Below are 22982 nucleotides of genomic sequence, written 5' to 3'. Positions count from 1 at the left end.
ACTACATATAAACATGTATATTGTGTGGTGTATATGTGTTTCATGATCCACTAAACTCTTCATTGTTCTTGCTTTTCTTTTTTCTTTTCTGTCCCATTGTGTTTTCTCTCTCTGTAATTACTCCTCCTATTCATACTGGCCATGAAGGCTAACTATTCTATTTGTTGTTGCTGTTGTTTTATTGATTTTACTATCCTATGTTGTTGACATCAACCTGCCGAAGGGACTAAAGATGGAAATTAGCCGTTGGCTAAAATCTTGCATATTTACATGTATATGTTCATTAATATGTATTGTCCCTGTTTTAAATAAATAAACTCAAATAAACTCAAACATTCACAAGATAGTGTCATTGTGTAGTACAATACATTACAACTTTGTTTAACAAGTCCCATCCCCCCCTGCCAGCCCACAACATAATTACTCTCTTAACATCTGTTTTACTTTAAGACAATAACAAAAAGCAAATCATATGACGGTATCGTAGGTACAGACCAATGGTACCTCTAGCAAAGTTATGTTTTTTTTATTTCATTTGATCGTTAAATAGTAGGTTTGGCATCTTATTTGCTTCCTTGTCAAGGTTTAAATGAGAAGATTGATACTTTTCATATATATTGTGTATTGACGCCGCATAATGAAATATGAAAATACAGCCAGCAGTCTGTTAGCTTAGTTTAGCTTAGCATAAAGCAGATGATAGCAGGTAGCCAGGCTCGGTCCAAAGGTAATGGGGGAAAAAGACCAGCAGTTATAATATTTTCTACTTCACATGTTTCCTTCACATTGACTTCCTGGCTTTAGCATGTATTCCATGCTAAAGCCAGGAAGTCAATGCAGCCAAGAAAGAAGACGGTGCATATAACCTTGCAAAAGTTTTTTTTGTTCATTTTAAATAACCATCTGATGACATATAGATTGATAATCTTTTAATTGCGTTTGGCTGTTTTTCCTCAAAAACAGTCGGGCTATCTTTCCCCCTTGTTTCCAGTTTTCATGCAAGAGAGAAAATAGGCAACGTCTCCAAAAAATGTTGAACTATTCCTTCAAATCAGAATCAGCCGTGGAGCCGTAATTCCACAGGGCTGGACGCTTGATTTCTTGCGCGGAAATAATCTCCACGTGCTATTTTGACCTGCGAGGTTTCGGCCCGATCATTTAAATCCCGCCTGTCCTGATCCTTCACTCACAGTTTAGGTTGGAGGAGGGGGATTAACTCTTATCTCCACTGGGACGTTGTCTGTCTTTACGCTGGGCCCAACATGGACTCGGTCTAAGCCCCCTCTGTTGCCACTTGACCCAGCTTCATGGAAAACATTCCTAAACAAACCCGTCTTGTAGATACCATATCAGTTTCCCCAACGTACTGTGCCGCAAAAAATCCCCAAACTTCACTCTCCCGTACCGTCCCTGGTTTGCTCTGACTCTGACACGGTCCATGAAAAACAGCTGCTTATTTATTGACTCCATTTGGAGAGCAAACATTTCTCCAACTCAGGCCGACCAAACAAGCGACTCTCACAGTAAACACCCGCGCACAGACAGGCAGGCTGCTTGTTCCCGGACTGAAATAATAAATCACAGGCAGCAGGTTGGCCCGCAGCTCGGGGGGGCTGATTGGGAGGTTGCTGGTTTGATTCTGCGGCAGTGGCCATAATATTTCAGCATTGGAAAAAGAAAGAAAAAAGAAATTCATCTATATATATATATATATATATATACATACAGCTGAGCAACATAAGAAATTCAATTACCCTCTGTAGAAACATATGTTAAAGTAAAACACCAACACTCCCTCTCATTTTTTTTATTTGGTCATTATTCTACATCTGTTTTAACATTTCTTGACACACTTGTAAAAAAAATAAAAAAAAATCAAGTAATGACTTCAAGAGTATCTAGTAGGAAAAAATATTGAATCACACAAATCTCTGTATGAAACCGGCTGCAGACAGAGCAGGGACTCTGACGTGCCCAGGGTTTTTTTTCCGTTTTTTTTTCCACCCCTTCTTCTAAGACATCCCATAACATCAGTATAGGATTACCCGCAAGCTCAGACTCCCTTTGTCACACTTTGTCCGTGAAGTCTTTGATAAGCCCTTGTTTTTAGTTCTGGATAATGCACATATGGAAAGGTTTTATTGAGCATGGCATTGCATAAAACTGGATTTCCGAAAGAGAAGGCGACTGGTAGGAGCGGGGGGGGGGGATCTAATCAGGACAGGGTCAGACCCAACAGACGCTGTTTCCGCCTGGTGCGGCAGACGCCATTCTGTTCCACTGCAGTTTGATTCACAATTCAAACACACTCAACACTGTAGGGACCCCCTGCTGGGATTGGAAATGCACCCAAATCAAAGTGTCCGAGGGGTAAAAGAGTGTAATACCACGCGTTCCTCACAAACGGAGGGCAGTGTGAGGTGTGCCCAGACACATGTCCCACGGTGGTGGTGCCTCAAATATTTATTTTCATACCACACATTGGGATCCAGGTCGATTCTCCCAACTCCCACCCTGATCTGCTTCTCGCTCAAAGTGTGTTGCAACTTGAACGTCTCGCTTGCGGTCCTGCTGATAGTGTCCTTCCAAAATTGCTTGTTTTCACAAGTTGTTGTGCATGCCTGAACGCTCACCCACTGAGTTGTAACTTTCTAACATTTGACATATTCACTCGTGGAATGTACGGCTACAGCTTTGCTGGTGAAACTACAATAATATCCCATTTGGGCTACAGTATGTAGACTGCATAAAACTATGAACTACAACGTATTAGAACGCAACATCTCGTGTTAATCTCGAAATGTTTTAGTCGGCCAATGTTTGGGAAGAAAAAGTGGCAAACCTTGTGTCAATTCTGTAATAAAATTTTCATATTTTGATTTGACAGCATAAAAAAAGTGTGGGCGACGAGGTGCGACGAGGTGCGCAGCTAATACAGAAGTTACGGTAGAGAATTCTTTCGCCCCTAGGAATGATGCCTTCACTGACTGCAAGAACTGTTGCATTTACCCGTTGAGGGCACGCGAACGGCGTATGAAATACATATTTTGTTTCATGACAGAGACCATGTGTGTGTGGCGGGATCAATAGAGAAACAGATATTTGTGTGTTGCAGAATGTATGACCGCTGTGACTTTCCACTTTTATTCCGAAGGTCTAACTTTTAATAACTTTTTTTTTTTCCATATTTGGTCTTTTTTTTTCTTTTTTTTTGCACTGCCGCAACAAAGTTGTTTCTACTTGAAAGTTCACTTAAAGTCATTCTTTTTTTGTTCTTTGTTTTTGTTTCAATTTTACAAACTTTTCCAACTTTAGGGTGTGAGTTTATACGAGGCGCGCCTGAAGGCACCGAAAAGTCTCGGTCAATTAGGAGAGTTGAGACAGTGACGGGAGCTCGCTGTAGTCAGTCCGAGAGCGCTCCACCGATGACCAGCTAAAAAACGCCCCACTGCTCCGACTCGGATCTGCGGGGGTGGGGAGTACGCAAGTTTGGATTTGGACCTTTGAAACAAACAAACAAAAAAAAAAACCATGGGATTCGAGCTGGACCGCTTCAAGGGGACCGTGGACCCGGATTTCAAATGCAACCTGTGCAACAAAGTGCTGGAGGACCCGCTGACGACTCCGTGCGGCCACGTCTTCTGCTCCGGCTGCGTGCTGCCCTGGGTCGTGCAGCGGAGCAGCTGCCCCGTCAAGTGTCAGCGGATCTCCGCCAGGGAGCTGAACCACGTCCTGCCGCTGAAGAACCTCATCCTGAAGCTGGAGATCAAATGTGACAACCACGCGCGCGGCTGCGGCGCCGTCGTGCAGCTGCAGCATCTGGCCGAGCACGCGGACGCGTGCGACTACGGCCCGGCGGCGTGCACGAACCGAGGCTGCGGCGAGGTGCTCAGCCGGCGGGACGTGGACGCTCACGCGCGGCAGGCGTGCGAGCACCGGCCGGCGGGGCTCTGCGAGGGCGGCTGCGGGCTGACGCTCACGCACCGGGAGCGCGGCTCGAGCGGCCACTGCTGCCTGCGCGCGCTCCGGGCGCACAACGGCGCGCTGCACTGCAGGCTCCTCGGCCTGGACCGGGAGCTCAAGACGCAGACCATCCGGGCCAACAAGAGGGAGAAGGCGCTGCTGGCGCAGCTCTCCGCCGTGCACGGCGAGCTGCAGGTGACGGCGCTGAAATACCAGAAGAAGTTCACCGAGTACAGCGAGAGGATCGACGCCCTCACCAAGACCGTGGCGTTCTCCTGCCAGGTAACGACGAGGTTGTCCTCCGCGTGTTCCCTCCGCTGTCACCGAGGGGGACTTCTGCGGCGTTAGTACACATATAAATGCACCGGGTGGCGAAGAAGAGAACAGTACCCCCCCCCCCCCCCCTTACGATATGTTTTTAGAATGACTTTCAAAAGTTTATTCTGCTAATCTGGGACATGAACTGCACATCATCTTCTCCTTAAATATACCAGAGCATCCCAGACTCGAGCCATCCTCAGTGTCGCCCTGCTGCAGAAATGTTCAAGATGTTCAACTTCATAGGCTTTAAAAATGTCTTCCTCTGCATGTTTGCCTGCATTCTGGGACTCAGTATCTCCACTTCTTATTGGGCCTCCATGTTGTTTTGGCTCAGTGGTCCCCCCCCCCCCCCCCCCCCTCTTTGTCTCAATCAGAGATGAAAATGGAAGTCAGACTGTTCATGATGAGATCTCCCCCCCCCCCCTTTCTTCTTCTGCTGACTATTCTTCCCCTGTGGAGCCAACTTCTCAGGAGTCCTTACCACTTTGTTTTCCCCACTGTCTGCTTTGAGACAGGGATGTCAGCTGTGCCTCTGGCCAGCTGGCAGTCTTTGGGAGAGGAGGGGGGGGGGGGGCGGCAAATATTTACTGCAGTTCTGTACACAACAAGAGCCGGTCTCCGGTTCTACTGTATGTGCTGCTCGCAGTTGCAGCGGCATGCTTGCGTTGGTTCCCTTTCCCTTCGGGAGAGTCGCAACGCTCTCAAAAGTCGCGGATGGTGCCTGGCGACAAAGTTGTTGGAGTGTGGTGGAGGAGGTTGATTTTTAAATAAGGGCCCCGACAGCGTCGGGGGGCCCTTCTTCGTGTTTTCGGGGGGTGACTCTGAAGAAGGGACCGTGAGAAAAAGGCCGCTGTGTTTGTTCCCTTCTGTTTGCAGTGTTTGAAGACGCAGGATTTTCTTCCAGATCTCCACTTAGTAAAGTATCTAAATCTCTGGGGGCCTCTTCCGGAGACAGTGCAGGAACCTCCGGCGTGAGGACATTTTTACGGCGCTCGAAATCAAAAACCCTAATGAGCAATTATTGGCATCATAAAGGATGCAGGATTTCAAGAAAGCCATTGAGGCCTGATGAATTGAATTGGCTTGTGGTTGCACTGCTGCCGCCACCAGCGGAGGGGAGGAGGGGTCCGATTGTAATTAGGCTCCGTTATGATAAAGTCTGTCCAACAACAGGAGGAGGAGCCTTTGGTTCACTACACATTTCACAGATTGAACAGAGACCGCTGACAGCGAAGGGTGAAAGTGAAATGAGGACAAACGTTCCCATTCGTCCACGTCGTCGGTCCGCACAGCATAGGAACGAATGGGAACTTTTCTCGGGCGTTGTTCTGATTTATTTTCACGCCTTTTTAATTCCCTGTTGTTTTTTGCTTTTGTCAGTTCGTAGTTTCGTACTCACTTTCGCACACAAGGGGCATCTTTTGAAAGACCTCGTTCTTTTTTTTCAATGATCTCTTTCTTTCATTTTTTTGTTTTGCTCGGTGATTTCATTTGTTCATTATGGGCCCTGTTCCCAGCAAAATGTGTTCCGGAAGACTGGTAAATTGCGCAACAAAGGCACCGATGCGGGGGAAATGGTGAAATCGCTCATGCTGGTGTGAAGAAGTTTGCTGGGCCTGTAGCACAGCTGGTTATCATAGTTCATTTGACATCCCAAGTCCCACCGCTGAGATATGTGCGTTCAGTGCGTTACTACCAGTAAAACCCAGTGTAAACAGAAAGAATAAAGTCCCCCCCCCCCCCCCCCCCCCCCCCCCCCCCCCCCCAGGGCACACCTTGAACATACTGTACAAGGAAGACATAGGAATTCTTCCGGAAATCCTCCACGTAGGAGAACGAGCAGCGTTTTGTGGTTAGTTTGAAAGCGTCTTTTTTTTTCTTCTCTGGGTCCAGCAACAAGTAGCTTACGTGTCCCCCCCCCCCCGAAAAATAATTAATACTTGGTGTCTGGTGTGGGGCTGCACGGTGGCGTAGTGGTTAGCGCTTTCGCCTCACAGCAAGAAGGTTCTGAGTCCCGGTTCAAACCAACCAGGGCCTTTCTGTGTGGAGTTTGCATGTTCTCTCCATGTCTGCGTTGGTTCTCTCCAGGTTCTCTGGCTTCCTCCCACAGTCCAGACACATGCAGAATGGGGTTAGGTTCATTGGAGACTCTAAATTGACCGTAGGTGTGACTGTGAGAGTGATTGGTTGTCCGTCTCTGTATGTGGCCCTGCGATAGGCTGGAGACCTGTCCAGGGTGAACCCCGCCTCTCGCCCAATGTCAGCTGGGATTGGCTCCAGCCCCCCCGTGACCCTTAAATGGATAAAGCGGTAGACGATGGATGGATGGATGGTCTATGGTGGTGACGGGGATGGCAAAATCTCGTGATTTCTCGCTCGCGTGTCAGTGTTTCTGATCTTGGTGGAGCCTGTTCAGGGCGAAGACGACACTCGGGAAGTTAAAAACTTCTGCTCACCATGACCACGGCTCTCTCTATACGAATGACGTAAACGCGACAGGATTCACGATTGGGTAACCTGGACGTAGCTCCAAATTTTGCAAATCTTTGTGCGTGGAAGAATGTAAACACAGTTGCTGCAGGGAGTATGGAGCACAGTGCTGCCTGATCGTATACAACACATGCATGTAGTGCTGCGTGCAGGCGACATCACCGCATGAAATCCGACCCCCCCCCCCTATAAACTATAAATCAAAACCCGCTGCACCCTGGTTGACGCCCTGCATCGACCATAAATGCGGCTCAACTTTCTTGTTGTGATTTCAGCGATCAGTCGATCAGCGATAAGATTGGATTAGATTTATGGCCCGGAAAACCTTTCTCACGGGGGGAAGCTCAGGTTTTGACATTCATGATGTCATGCTCGAGGGCCAGCATTCACAAACGCCACGGAGCCGGAGCAGCTAAACGAAGTGCATCCTTTTACCAGCAGTGTTTCACAATACAAAATATCTGCGGTGAGGAGGATGTCATGCTGATTTGCTGTGACATATTTGTTCCTCGAGTCACTGTCCAAGAGTGAATACCGAACCCGTCACTGCAGGCAACGTTTTGGCGAGTAACCCACTTTTTGTTTTTCGAGTCTCTGTCATTCTTTGGCTTAACGCTCCCTCAGCCACATGGATGATTTTTAATGTTTTCTTAAGATATTAAAATCAAACAGCGGCTGTGCGGGAGATCAGGACTGAAGTTTCGAATAATAGTCCTTTAAAAACATCTTGAACTCCCTCGGCGAGCAAGGGAGAGCAATAAACCAAAGCGAAAAACAAAAAGCTCAGATCTCGCTCTGGTTCACTCGGGGGCCGCTAGGACTCCTGTCCCACTTTACATTTCGGCCACAGGTCTGTGTGGAGCCGAGCTCCTCTGTAGCTGCTACGGATGGCGGTGTTTGAGCTGCGTGACGTGACAAAGAGCATCTATCAAAATCACAAGACATCAGGCTGATTGAGCCTCCATTGAATTTGATCCGGGGTAACCAGGGCCACAATTTGATTAAGCCAATTGCGGACTAATTTGAAAGCAGGAATCTACAAGTTACGTTGATAGAACACTGTGCTCCATTAGTTATTTCAAACGCATGGGTGTCAATTTAATACGACACATTAGTCAATGCCATGTAGACATCCCAGAAAGCAACCCTTCGACAACAACAGAGATTGATTAGGCTGCGGTTTACTTTGTCTACTAAATTTGAAATGTGCCGTATCTTCCCGCCCAAGCTCCAAATGCCTTCGATGACCAGGTCACTGAGTTTCTGCCTCTCGCTCACAGGCCAATAGTTCATGAATCAATATTTCCCTTTTCGTTCGGCATTAAAGTACCTACACTATAATTAGATGCACTATGTTGGGAAGAAGACAGAGGGAAAGGCAGTGATGATGGAGGACAGACTCGGAAAGTGTGACTGGTGCTGAGGTGAAGGCTCACCGCGAGTGTGCCAATTCACCAGCGAGCAGCAGACTGAAGTTTCCCCTGCGAGTTTGCTTTCTCTCTTTCCTCTTCTTCTACTTCTTCTTTCCAGTAAAGTTAATGTTAAACATTTGTTTACTCGACACAACCTCCGTGCGTCCCCCGTCCCCCCCCCCAAATGATGTCCGCATGATCCTAATTAGCCCTTTTTTTTCTGGTGAGGAAGTTTTATTTTTTTATCACCTAGGAATACCTAATGTTTTGACAAATGCACAACCTCCGGAAAGGATTCACTTCATGTCTTGGGAATTAGAGCGTTGCCCAGAGTGTTCGCAGATGTGGGAGGGAGAAAAAAAACAACCTCTGAGTTCATTTTAATGCCTCTCGTAGACAAAACGTGAAAGCACCTTTCAAATTCTTCCGACTTGTTTTGGGCGTTGTGGCAGATTCCGTACAACTCAAGTGGACGGAGCAGCCTGCGATTTATTTTTGTCTAATTCTCAGTCATATCCAACTCACTTTTCACTCAACGGCCAAGTGGCTTCTTGTTGACAATAACGGCTGGAGTCTCTATAATTCGGAAGCATGTGTCACTAATACGGCCACGACACGGTGCAGGAGTGAACATTCCAGCACGGCCCAGCAGGCACATGATGGTCTTTTTAGCCTATATGGCAGTCAGGGCACTGTACATGCCAATAATATCTGCTTTATATTTAGTCCCACTATGCCGCGGCATACTGGAGTGGCAGCTGAAATTATGTTACCTCATAACTCCCCTCTAAGTCCTGCTTAAAAAAACAGATTAGGCGCTGACTCTGCGAGTTTCCCAGAGTTCTTCATGTCATGTTGCGACTGAGTAAGAGGTCCAGCGGTGTATTACTTTCCACGGGACAACAGTTTGCGAGAGGGAAGGGCAGGCGGTTCTTCTTTGAACCGGTCACTTTTGCTCTTTGGGCTCGCTAAGCCTCAGAGAATGGGGAAGTTTTAGAGGTGAACTACCAGAGGGAAATACCCGATGCAAGTCAAGACCATTTGCCAGCAACAGTTGTCATTTCCTTCAGCTTGTAAGGCCTTCTGTGGGTTGTTATCTTTTAGCTCTTGCAACTTGAAGGTTGCACTCTTTTTCCAATTGCAGTTTTGCCATTCCCCTTGGGAAGATGTGAATAAAGCGGTGTCAGTGAGCTAATCTTTGCAGTCCCACTTTCCCATCACTCCTTAATGCGTTGGGATTGGCGTCATTAACTTTCACCTTTGGTATTTGTAATTTCATGTTTCAACCCCTAAATTATCTGATCTGATAAGAAAATATTTTTCTCTGTCCTATTCTTCCTCCTAACCTACCTGGAGTTAATAACAGAGTATCATGAATAACCTCCTGCCATCTCTTTGTACACATGTCTTTCCTCTGTCTGTCTGTAGGAAGGCGAGACTAAAAGCGCGATGGTTGTCCTTCTACGTGAGGGCGGATCTCTGGGTTTTAACATCATAGGAGGAAGGCCATGCGCGGTAGGTTAAAAGCCGAGCGTCTTGGAGGTTTCATCTCCCCCGGTGATCAGCCAAGTGTCATATGGCAACCCAGGAATGAATAGCACATACTTAAAGCACCACAGGCTTTCTCTCTCTACCGACTGACAAACCTTAGGACAGTTCATGCATGTGTTTTGTAGTCTGTGGATAGATGGACCGCATCTATCACGTTTTATTGTGTTTATATATTGGTCTGGTTCGGCGGATTTGGCATCACAGATTAAAAAAACTATAATTAGTTTTATGGGAGTTAAATCTGGGATTATGGCTTTGACCGCAGTTGTTTTGTCTCTAATTGAGGGGATTTTGGTGGTGAGGTAAACACAGGGGGAGAGGAAAGGGTCCTTTATCCCGCCCTGAACCTTTCACAGCCACTATGTTTCCTGCCTCGAGGCTCTGAGGTGAAAGTCATTAATGATGCCGCTTGCTCTGCTGAGTGAAGGGTTGAAAATATCTCCACACACTGGCTACAACTCTGTCTTCCATACATGGATCTCCTTTCTGCAGGTCCTATTGAAATGGTGTTCCCCCGTATCCGTTTCGCCAGTACTGAGCTCAACGGTTACAGGGCAGCTTTTTTCAAAACCACAGTGATGCACGTTTTTTCTGTAGCGATATAGATTATCACAATAAAACTTTCGACTGCGGGAAACTATGAAAAGTGGGCTTTTTTTGGACACGACTCCACGGTGCCGTAGATTTGCAACCTTTCTAGCTGTTGTGACAGAAGCCATGTATCAAACTTAACCATAAGCGAGCAGAGATAATACTTGGCTGTTTATTTCCCTGCTCGCCTCGAATCAAGAGTCTGTGTAAGAAGCTATTCATTAAAATGGAAATAGCTAATATCCCTGTAGCCTTTGACACAGGCGTTTCATGTGGCTGTTATTTTGGCATGGCTTGGTAACAGCAATCAGCCGCCAGGTTTTGTGGTCTCTAGAATGGCTAGTTTGTCTACAGCTCTCAAGATAGGAGTAATTGTAAGGCAAAGTAGTGGAGCTTGCCGCAAATTCACTGTACACGATGCCCCGGAAAAGGGAAGCACTGCAGAAATGATTAATTAGAGTTAGCACTTTGACTGTAGGGTTTCTTTAAGTATCCCATTAAATTGCACATTTGTAGTTGTAAGTTTCCAAGATTCTAAAAGTGTTTTTAACCAAGTTTTCTTTATTCAATGTCCTTACACTCCAATCCTAATATTTATTTTGTTTAGTTTGTTTAGTTTAGTCAGTGGGGTGATCTGACGATTTCATATCGCGGACCATCTTGAAAACTTCTACAATCTACTTTTCAAGCAAACTGTTTGTGAAATGTTATGTCCTCCGACTGATACTCTGCCCTCTCAGCATGGATCCATGTTACTTTCACAAACAAACAGAATGGTTGCCTCTTATAGGGCTCTGCTGACCGGCCAAATTATATCTCTATCATAGGGTCTCTGTCATTGATGGCATAGTTTTTTGAAAAAAGAATTGAACGGGAGCTAGCAGCATGGCAGACAGGGGGCTGATCTCGAACTCAGCAGTGTGACATTGGTTCAGTTAGACAGTTCCAAAAGTTACCTGTAAACTTTGTTGGGCAAATGTTGGAACCTCCGGAGATAATGACAAATCTATTTAAACTCCTTAAAAGGAAACACTTGAAGAGTGTTTCATTCAGGTCGTTGCAACCCCACTCATTTGAATCGCAAAAGTTCCCTGAAAAAGAAACAGTTATCACTGAACGACACACTAGAGCAGGCGAAAGAAAAATTAAAGCAGCAACTACTCCTACAATTTTGAGAATGTAAAAAAAAATTGTTTTATTCTGTGGTGGTGTTATTTATTGTATGCTGATTACAGCTTTGATATTTGAAATAAGATTTAACTGTTAACTTGCGTCTAGAGATTCTCGACAGTACATGTCAAAACTGGGAGGAAAAGTCCCAGTGGAAAAAGATGGTTATATGATTATTTGGGGAAGATCCCCCCCCCCCCTTTGCCAGCACTGTCAAACATGTCAAAAAAATCTACTCTCCTTAATAATTTGCTTATATAATGTTCGAGATAATAACTGTTATTTATTCCACAGGATGATAATGACAGCACTTCAAATGAAGGGATCTTTGTATCCAAGATCATCGAGAATGGTCCAGCGGACAAGGAGGGAGGCCTTCAGATCCACGACAGAATAATAGAGGTATGTGGCCTACACTGTCAGGTTTCCTGGAATAAAACTGAGTTTGATGTACTGTAGATTTGGAACCTGGATAATGTGACAGCTGCTGTCTGCCCTATAAAGACGAAGAGCGCAAGGAAGCGCGACACCATCGCTCAATATTTCTGGGCCAGTGACCTCGGAAAATTAAACTTCCGAAAGCAGGAAGCATCACGAGCATTTTACATTTTGGGCTTTTATTTCGTTAAGGTTAAGGCTTTTGAAACCTGCAGAAAGCTTATGTTTCAACATATACTTCTACCAATCAACACTCAGGCAAAGGCTTTGTTAAGTGGGGCATCACTGCAGATGGGCCGAGATAAACCTGAGGCGAGGATGCCTGTCTTTGGTTACGCTGAGTGAGACAGAGCCCTGTGTTCGCTTCCTAGCTGACAAATCCCTTATGACAGAGCTGCCGTGTAGTGTCCTCTTCTCGCCTTTAAACCGAATCTCGTGTGGAAAAGCCAGCGCACCCTGAGGTCAACTTGAAGGATGCGTGGAGAAACTCGACATCACAAAGGTTGCTTTTATAGAACAGTTGTCAGCCAGAATCTTACACAATGGCTGCATTGAACGGACAGGTTTATGTGGATTACAATTGTGTATTACCACGTGCGGCAGGATGACAAATATGGCTTGTCGCAGGGTTTTTTGTCAAACCGCAGTGAAATTGCCCTGGAGCTTTTTGACCAACATATTGCTCACAGAGATGTTTGTGGAAAGTGTTTACAAGAAAAGACGAGTCCAACATCTGGACTTGATCACTCTATTCTGTCATTCATGCAGTCGAGTGCTAACTACTCACCTCACCCTGGGGTTTGAAATAATGTTCTTGTAAACGTGGCAACACCATCACTAAGAGGTGACATACTAGACCTCATTTATAATATCTTAAAGAAACACAGTCTAGGGTCTCAAAGCTCAATGCAACTTGAGATTTGTCATGAGTTGTCCTCACAAAAGTCCGATTGAACCAGCAATTCACTTGGATCCTGGTGATTTGAGGTCAAGATATGGGCCACTTGCAAGAGGACGAACATCCACATGTGGAAGTGTGTCTATACGTTCATCTGCAGTGTCTGTTTTCATGAGCTTGCGTGCATGTGCGTGAGCAAAAAGGATGGGGAGTCATGTTTATGGGCCAGATGTTGATGTATTTCGTTATTTGAGACGGTATCTTATGTTGGCTTTAGTTTTGAGGTAGCCACTCACAACCATTCAAGTATTTTGCTTTAGGACAATGCTGAACTCGTGTTTGTCTTGTTTTTGGGCTATTGTGAACGAAGTCACGGAATCTCTGCAACAAGGAGAACGCATGAGCAGAGAGGACGTGAAGAGCCTAAGGAGGAAGCCAAGCGCCCTATTAAGTGACCCCTTTCTTTTCAAGAGATGAGGGATTACTAGACAAAAAACCAACAAATAAATCATTCAACCATTGAAAAAGAAATGTATAGACAGCACGGTGTTGTTGTTCCACGCTGGTCCTTTTCATCGCATGGGAAACCTGAGAGTGGAGGTGGCTCATATTTCGAAGACTCCCTCTTTGTGAGGTGTTTCAAGCTAAAAAAAAGTTCCATGTCATGGTTTGTCAGATCACAATAAAATGCAACGTCATAGCGACATTTGTAGTTTAGTGGGTTGCTACTGTTACATCGGGTGATTGTATTTGTGAACTGGTTTACAGTGGTGAATCAAAGGAATTTAATCCAAAGCACCCATAGGCAGTTTCATCTTCATGTTATGAATTTATGGGCTGAAACCAACAGTTTGTAACGTTTTCCTATTTAACGCCTCTTTTTTTTTCCCAGGAAAATACTACATGACCTGACTGGTTGTGACATATTATATCTGAATAAATTGTTGTAGATATTTTACAGGGAAGATCCATGACGCTTCTTTTAGAAAGACTGCGATCAAATGTGAGAATCCATGTGAGGTTATCTGTTGTGGTTCTGCGTGATGCATGGTTTCTTTCATTATAAGTCAATATGTTGATTTTTTTCAAGATACAACTTTTAATCCCACAGTCTACGCAAAAGTTCACCAAGCCCAAGGCTGCTTTTGACCATTGTGGTAAAGATCAATCCATCGCTTGACTCATTGCGTCAGCATGAATTGGCAGTGTGAAAGTTAAAAAGCTGGAATCGCCAGTGTAAGCTTAACGCTTCAAGTTGGGTGAGAAATGTCTGTCAGTTTTTACTCTTCAGATTTATACTTTAAACTCCAGTATTCTACCAACCACTTCTTTGAATCTATTTCATAGCTTTATTAACGGTTCAACTGTTTAGTAAAGTTGTTTTTTTTGGCCTCTACACAGACACAGAGCAACATTTGCATACATTTGGAGTCACATTTCGGGTGGCCTGAAGATCATCCAATGTTCTTTGTCCTTTTATCTCTGGATGAGTCTCCGCCGCTTGCTAGTTGCTTTGTTTGTCTACCATTTGGTGCTCAGTACTTTTCATATAGCAGGTTTATCAAGTGTCTTTTCCACTAGCTTTGTAGATTGCTGTAGACTGCATGGTTTGGTGGTAATCCTCAATGGGTTCTTTACCTTCTAATTTCACATAGCCATTGGATCCATTGTTAATATAAGATGTCATGTGTCATTTTACCATCACCATCGTCATTTTCCATGTCATTGGAATGGAAAAATGCGTTTTTCTCGAACACATGAAATGTGGCTTACAAAAGGGAGGTGATCATTTTGACAGACTTTCAAAAGGCATAGCATAATGCTGCTACGGGGATCAGCCGCTCTGTAAAAGGACAATCATATTACACCGAGAAGTGAAAAGCGCTTCCGTATCTGAAGGCAGAAAACCCCAGCCCTGTAACCAGCCGTGGAGCTGTTTTCTCTTCCTGCAGGAGAGGTGTTAGTTCCAGTAAGTCTATATGGATGTAACATGTACATGATGATCCACAGCTACTCCTTCTATAACAGGCTCTTAGCGGGGGAGTGTGATAGCAGATGGCTGTCCTCTAACTGAGCTACAGGCTGGTATGATTCAGCACATGAATGCCTCCTTGTTCATCAAGACATTTTTCTCATATAAACCTCGAGCGGTGTTTGCTTTTGCCCCCTGGCTGAAAAATCTCTGCACTCCGGTCAGGATCTGCTGGCAGGGGCTTGATAAATAAGTGCGGATTCAGTTCAACATTGGGACTGGTCTAGTATGAGGGGCTTTCTCTACAGCCATGTCTATTGTAACTTCAGATAGATGGTGAACATACATGCAATTTAGAAAATGTTTAGACGTAGGAGATTTTAATTTCCAACATTTTGTCTTCACATTGAGCAACACTGGAAGTCCAGGAAGAGTTTGTTACAGCATATTCCCACAAAAATGACTTTCCCTCAAACTTCTTTGCTTGTGCAATATGACTAGGCCAATGTTGCAATAGCGGAATGGCCGAGTGCTCAGGGTGAAGGGGATGTTTTCTGTGTGGGCTCCTCCGAGTGCGAAAATAGGAAGAGAATGGAGACGCCTGGGCTGCTGTTGTAAATGTCGCCTTGTAAATCCTCAGCAAACATTCTCAGGTCGCAGAGGGTGAACACCAACAACTACTTTAAAATAAACTGACATTGGGAGATGCCAGTTCTAATATAGCGGATGGGGTTGTGTGTGTTGTGGGGGTTGGATGGGGGTCTAGCCAGCAGCAGTGTCCCGGGTATAATAATGTTGATCTACATTTATAAACTGGATGTCATTTGAATTGGATAGAGAAGATTGGAAGGACGACATTCAACTGAATAATGTTTAAATTCAGTGTCAACTACTGAATGTGACAGGGTGTCTTAAAATTGCGGGCCGTAAATAGCGGGAATGTTTGGGCTGGCATAGTTTTGTAACAGATGATGCAAGTCGGATTAGCAGGCAGTTACATCTGTTCATTTAACCTGCTTGAGCTGCATTAAGCATTTTTCCCCCCTGCTTGATTAGCTTGAGGACAAGCAGGAGGAATGTGGTTGGAAAATGCTAGGGGTCGCAATTAAATGTGTCTGAAATGCAAAATAGGCTGCTCTAAATTCTGCGACTTAATTGGCGGTGCAGGCATAAACCAAAACACTAGTCCTGAGAGGCCCACATCAGCTTCATTATGTTTGACTCAACCTGTTCCTCTTATCATATCACTACAGCTTATACTGCCAATCATTAAAGAATCAATGTGGTTAGACCCAATAACATTGTAGAAGTTTAAAATAAGAGATAAGGGTGATTTCACATCTACATTTGAAATATATGCAGCTTTAGTGCAGCACATCTGTCGTTTCTTTCTTGTCATTAGCTGTACGAGTTGCGAGGTGACCCACAGTGAGCCACTAAACACCTCAAACCTCCCCGAGGTTACTCAAGTGTCAGAGACGGCGTAAAAAGCCCAGCCAGACAGCACTTAGCAGCGACTGACAGAAATGTGAAGTGAGCTCTGTCGGAGGCGGGTCCGAAGCGTGCGCGTCGATGAGCCTTTGTGAGGTCAGGGCTTCCATCCGAGGCAAGAGGGGTTGAGATATTTGAAGGGTTTTGTGAGAAACTGGAAGCAAAACGCTGCCTTTTCGCCGCCAGTTATGTCTCAAATTTTGACATCCCAGATATTATCCTGATCCCTGTGCGACTGTAATGGCAAAAAGGTCAGATTTATGGTTGATTTAGTAAATGTTCAGTACTGTTGTGTATGTGTTTTGTGGCGTGTTACATCACGCTGGTTTCAAGCGCAATTTTTACTAGTTCAGAGTGAAACTGTATACCCGATGGTCCCACTGATGATTAATGTGCTCATCCTTGGTTTCTGGAGTGTATAAGGTTTCACTGAGTCTGACAGCAGTTTTCATGTATGCAATCAGTTGTTCTGAATATACTAGGGATGAACGATATTTGATTTTTTTGCCAATATCAGATATGCCATTCTTAACAACTCATTTGGCCGATAACCGATATCAATATATATAAATATACTCCTCTTTTTTCCCCACACCTAATTGGAGGGATCATCAAGTCTCTTTTGTAGTGGAATTAACAAATTATTATGCGTAGACTTATTAAGTTGGGCCATATTGGAAATGCAGACTAAAAATCATAAAAATATTAATTCTAATTTAAACTTAAACTATGTAAAAAAATACTTTTTTTCATGACAATTGCTTTAAACAAAAACCTAAAATAGGCTTGGATGATGCTCTTCATGAGACAATAATGGATAAAAATAATACCCACAACCAGGGTAAATTTGGTCTATTTCACAAGTGACAAAGTAACTAAACATAACTTCTGTTCATAGGGAACATTGGAACAGTGCATTTAACAACTTTTACAGCAATAAAACCTAAATAAAATAACAGTGTACTTTCACAGTGAATGTGCCTAAATAAGTACACTACATGTGCTTATCAGACTGCAGCTCAAACTCAACATTAACTGAAAACGGAAGCATGTTATGTGAATATACAATCTTTAAAAGTATTAACTTGAATCCAGGATCAATCTGCACTGCATTGAGATGTGCAAACCAAATCACTAAGAGTGAAAACATAATATCGGCCGATAATATCGTGCATCCCTAGAATATACAGTATATATATTTGAAAAGATATAGGGTTGAATGGGAGAATGGTGCGATTGACTCGACCCTACTGTCACTAATAACTCATTGCGGCACATGGCATCCTCAGCAGGACATGTGTCAGAAGTTCCCTAGGTGTTATTTCTGACCAGGGGAGGCTCTGAGGAACAGACATACAAGTTGTTCCCCTAAGGGGGATCACATGTTGTTTGGCATTTCTGAGGCAAGAAGCGGGCCTTTGTCAGGCTCTTTATTAGATTCTGGCCCCAGTGCAGGCAGTGCGTTTCTTCCCCCAGATGGGCAAGCCCAATGTGGCCCCCGCTACGTTGCGCCTGTCTGGCCCGAGATGGGATGAATCCAACCCAGACTAAGCGGGCCAATCCTAGCAGTGAGCCACATTCCTGTGCCCCGTGGTCCAGCTGAGGCAGGAGCGAGACATTTACAACAAATCTAACTTTAAAGGGTCCATAATCAGCTTCTGGTGGTAGCTGCAGCCCTTTGCAGAGCTGGCTTTAAGAAGTGAGGACAAGCACATCTTTGTGTTCCCATGCTCAGTAGGGGGAAAGAAAAAGAAAAAAAAAAGGTTTTTAAAGATTCAGAGTCGTCTCAGTCTAGAGATGGTGTGAGGTGAGCTTATGCCTCGCCCCAGCCAAAAGGCTGCTTTTGTCTCAGTCCCCCACCACACACAGAATATTGTATTTTCCACTTTAGTTTAAAACAGCTTGCGTCCTCAAAGGCGAGCCGACACTTGATGATTTCTGTGGAGACATACAGTCTGGGCCTACTGTAAATGTGTTTGCTCTGCTCCAACACAGTCTCGGCCGGCTCCTTGTTCATTGGAGCTTGCGGGTTAATTTATGGCCCCTAAAAGGTTTTCGGGGGGGGGCAAAAAATAGACAGGTGTAATTAAGCCTAATTCTCCTGCCAATCAATCACGGGCCATGTGTAAATGGATCAGCAACAATCGGCTTAGGTTGCTCTGCCAGCTGCTTCTCATGTCAGCCCCTGACCCCCCCAGCACAGACTGCCCACTGACTCCTAATTAACTACCCTCAATTAAACCCTAATAGGCTGATTAACAGACCCTTAGTTGTGCTGTAATGGCCCGTCGTTTCCTCCCAGTGCCCCTCTGAAATGCGTCCTGACTGCAGCATGTTAATCACAGCCCACTCGCTCTCCGTCTCCCTCTCTCTCAGCCTATAGCAGGCCAGAGACCGGGCTCAGCTCACGAATGAATTCCTGCGTCAGAGAAAGGTTTGGCTCCATTTTTTAGATAAATAGAAAATCAGAATGAATAAATGACACATACTCATTTGCAAAAATGATTTGTTTAAGATTTACACAACATTTTCCAACAAAATGATGACAAGTGGCTTGTAATTCAACCAAAACTACTAAGGCTAACGGCAAAATTACCTCATAATTAACCAGATACACACATCAGTGTTGCTTTAAACATCCGAGGCCATCAAACATAAAAAATCCCATGATCCTACCGCACTTAGAGAGCTTCGCTTTCAAGTTCCTTATTGATCTTGGAGACAGCATTTGCCACAATAATTTTACTTCCTCATCCATCCAGTAGCTGCTCTGGAGCTTTCTGTCCTATCACATGCTCTTTCAAATGTCAATGTTCAACTTTCAACAACAGAACTTTAATAAGATTTAATTAGAAAACAATTGGTGAATTAATCGATAATGAAACTAATCTTTAATTGCAGGACTGAAACTAATCTGAACAACCTTTTTACCAAAATGACAGCAACATTTCTCTACCTTAACTAATATACACTATTCTCCTCTCTTCTACAGTCTAAATCTAGTCTTATTCCATTCTTCTTGTAACCAAAGCTCCCCCCAAAATGTTCACAACTGCCCCAAAATAGCACAATCAATGTTAATGCAGCTTCCTGAATATTTGAGGTGATCCCAACATGTATCTCCCGAGGGAGCACAATGGAAACGAAACCGTGGCACAGTCCTAAAACCACCAGCCTAATAAAACTGTTGACCTCTTTCTCCAGATTTATGTTTATTCTGCGTCGACCACCGTTTAAACTGTTTCTACATTTTAAAAGTTGTAAATCTTGGGTTTCTGCTGCAGACGAGGCAGGATTCTCTGTCTGAGCTTTAGGGACACTCAGCAGAAATGACACAAGACATTAGAGGACGCCATTGTAGTCGTCTGATTAGATAAAATAACAGTACTTAACTTCGGGCCCGTATAGAGGGAGTTTATTTCACTTAGAGCTGATAGATAGGAGCATTATGGCAAACATAAAACCCAAATTGGGACTGGTGATTGAGGGAATGCTCCACGCAAGGAAATCAATTAGGTGGAGAAACGGGCTGCCAAGCCCCAGTGGTAGACTTGAGGATAAATCACAAGACGTTGACAAGCATGCAGCTTTGTTTTATCGAAGTTTTAGTGTTACATTTAAACTTCATTTGTGTATAATTTCATCTGAACAGGGCGTACAGTTGGATCCCATCTGACACCACGACTGGATTGACGTGAGTGTGTTTTACGACCAGTGCCAACATCGCCATGATACACGGAGGGGCTTTCCTGTTTTATGGCACAGATTCCGTCTCTGACTCGTTGGCAGCAGATGTTTGTTTCTATGGAAATGGCTATAGGCTTGACAGTGATTTAAACATGGTTTGTGTGGCACTGTGTGATCCAGCGTCGGCCCTTCGGCAGATTATAGGTTATAGATTTCGCTCATCATTCAAAATGCCAGAGTTTGCTTGTCCCCCTCTCATATGGAACCATTAGAGTTTTTTGCTCCAGTGAGATGATGAAGTGGACTTCATTTCTTTTCCCACTGCTCTGTAGGACTTAAATCCCAACTGGCTGTTAATCATGTACTGTAGATTTAACTCTCTTTTATTTTTTTGGCCGTGACATCAATAGTCAAACATAAAAAGTCCGTGAAATGTGAGTTTTTCCAAACTTGTTTTAATGCTTCTCTAAATCATGTCTGTCCTTAAGGTCTCGATAAATTCCAGTCTGAAGCACTTTGTCCAATCCAAACGTCTAAACTCCTAAAACTTCATATTATATCATATCAACTTTTAAAAAAATAAGTCAATTGCAAGACTGCCCATCGACAAGGGCGGGGTGATATAAAGGACACGGGGTCAAAGCTAATTATTTTAGCACTAATGTTACCTGTTTGCCTGCATTTAAGGCACTTTACATTCTCAGTGAGGCGAGGGGACAGGCCTCAGGTTGCCGCCTTCGCCTCGGGAGCAGACGGTGACGCTGTCTGACGACCGCGAGTTATGCGTTCCGCGTGCATTCAGCAGTCTGGCGCACTCAATCTCAAACTTAATGCAAATGAATTTGGCCTGCACATTGCGCTTGGCTCGCAGCACGCGGATCAACTGTCAGTCTTGGCATGTTTGAAGTGGAGTACGTGTGTTTTCACAGGGATCACGCAACTTTCACTGTTACGGATGCATTCAGTCATTCATTTTATGCATTCTACCTTTGTTTATTTGAATATATTACACAGTGCTTCTCATGACTTAAAAATGAGTCCATAATGACGACCATAATGTGTTCAATAAAGTGTCCCCAGACGTTCTCGCTGCGTGTACTGACTGGTCATGCTATCAATGAACATTTGCCTTAATTGAATTCAATTCTTTTCTAAATAACCCCGAAAATTTACCGAGTCACTTCATCCCCCCTAACACTGCGTGTTTTTTCCTCGGCGCAGTGAGTAAAATAACATGGCCGCGCCCCCGCATCCAAACCGTCTCTCCGACCTTCAGAACAAGTGTGAAGCTGTTTCGGCAGCCCGGTGAACCCAGTCAGGCTTTGCGCACACACTGCGGCACTGAGGCCGCGGCCGATGCTGCTGCCAGCAGATGTTAGATTTCATTAGGACTTAACAGATGCAAAACAAACAGGACTTACATCACCGTACATAATTGTCCCTCCTGTACGTGACAGATGTTCAGTAATATCGGAGCTAATTGGACCGCATGAACGCACGCTTTCTGGAGAGAACTATGTGCCATGACTTTACATATTTATTTACTTAGTCCTGCGGTGTGAAATGGATATGAACACCTGTTCTGGGTTCTTTTTTCCTCTTCACTTTGCCGACTAATCCCGATGACTCAACTCGCTGTATAGTCGCCAACGCTCCCACCGTCCCCAGCCTCTCTTGTGCAGGCCTGAAGCTCCCCTCCATTCAGCGGCCAACTAGGAGAACCGGCGGCCGCTGTGCGGCCCATTGTCATGCAAATGTGTGCAAATGGAAAACGTTGTTCATAAGCGTGGTCCTCCGTCTGTTACGCCGCTCTGCGTTGGCCCTTTCTCTTGTTCCCCTGGGAGAGATGTTCCCCCTTTCAAGTGTCACCTCTCTGCTTCATTCAAGACTTCCTCTTCCCTTCTTTTGAAAAACCGCCCAGAGGAAATGGCCAGGGCTGGCTCATTGAGCAGGCGATTCAGGGGACAGGGAGGAAGAAGAGAGAGAGAGAGATGTTCTGCAGGCGCCTCCCACGGACACCCTGCTCTCAGAGGATGAGTTATTCTATAGGGGGGAAGTGAAGTGTTCTCTCTCCCCTCACTCCCCTTCTGTCTGAGAATATACAGGTGCTTTCTTTGCAAGAGCACACTTCCCTGTCTTCTAATTCCACATGTATATATTCAGTGATATATGCCATGTGCTCTGTATCGCTTGAGTAACCGCAAAAAAAGCACCTTTTTCTTGAATCATGTGTGTATATAACTTGAAAGAAGCTACAAAAAGCAGAATACTTTGCTGCATTTTATCATGAGCTTGCAGTTTTGTTCAACTGTTTTATCGAAAGCGTACGTTTCTCTTCTGTTCACGCTGTCCCACTGTGCATTTTGTCCTGCACCTTAAAGCGGTACACCTTTTTTCTTTGACTTGGGGTTGAATAAGTTGTGTCCACAAATTCCTGTAGATCAGTGCGATGGTGCTTATAGGCAGAGAAAATAACTGGCGGGCTCAGGAGAAGCCCGGGACCACCGGCTGAGAGCACAGAGGCCCTGTGCCAAGGTCAACGCCGAGGTGTCAATAAAGATACGTGCGCCCCCCCGCCCCCCCGCTAACAGAGGGCTGCTTTGATTTGAACCTCGGCAGGAATATATGTAGCACTTAATCAGAAAGGTATGCCAGCGGACGCACAGTGCCAGCCATTTTGTCTGCATCTTGGACTGAGATCCGCAAAGATCCTCCCCGCCCCCCCTCCTCCTCCTCCTTTCCTCCGTATTCCAGCCAAGTGCTTGGCCAAATGCGTGATTGATATGCGCAGGTGGTAAAGGATATCCACCCGAGTTAGAGGTCCCGGCTAACTTAAAAGAGAATGTTTTCCCTGCGTGCCATCTTACGAAAACAGTAGTCTCAAAGTCGAAAAGAGTCGGAGCACGCCAGGGGAAAAAAAGAAGAGGAAAAAAAAAAAAAGAGAGAGTGTAATTTAACGTCTAATGTCTCTAACGTCATGCCTATCCTGGCTGGACAA

The 22982-nt window shown here is 44.8% G+C and overlaps 1 protein-coding gene across 2 annotated transcripts in view; it reads left to right on the top strand.

Annotated features, from left to right (window-relative positions):
• The first annotated feature begins 3311 nt into the window (after nt 1-3311).
• The window catches only part of pdzrn3b (PDZ domain containing RING finger 3b), a 93492-nt gene continuing 73821 nt past the window's right edge, over nt 3312-22982 (top strand). Inside the window, exons 1-3 of one of the 2 annotated variants that reach the window (XM_035631901.2) lie at nt 3312-4245; nt 9615-9701; nt 11793-11900. In XM_035631901.2, coding sequence (XP_035487794.2) covers nt 3532-4245; nt 9615-9701; nt 11793-11900 — 909 coding nt within the window. In that variant the 5' untranslated portion in view covers nt 3312-3531. The remainder of the gene's footprint in view (nt 4246-9614; nt 9702-11792; nt 11901-22982) is intronic. The other variant, XM_035631902.2, reaches the window with a different exon arrangement.

The sequence above is a fragment of the Scophthalmus maximus genome, chromosome 6 (assembly GCF_022379125.1).
Source record: "Scophthalmus maximus strain ysfricsl-2021 chromosome 6, ASM2237912v1, whole genome shotgun sequence".
Taxonomy (NCBI): Eukaryota; Metazoa; Chordata; class Actinopteri; order Pleuronectiformes; family Scophthalmidae; genus Scophthalmus; species Scophthalmus maximus.
The sequence above is the reverse complement of the archived record's forward strand: the minus strand, read 5'-3'. Positions and strand labels throughout refer to the sequence as shown.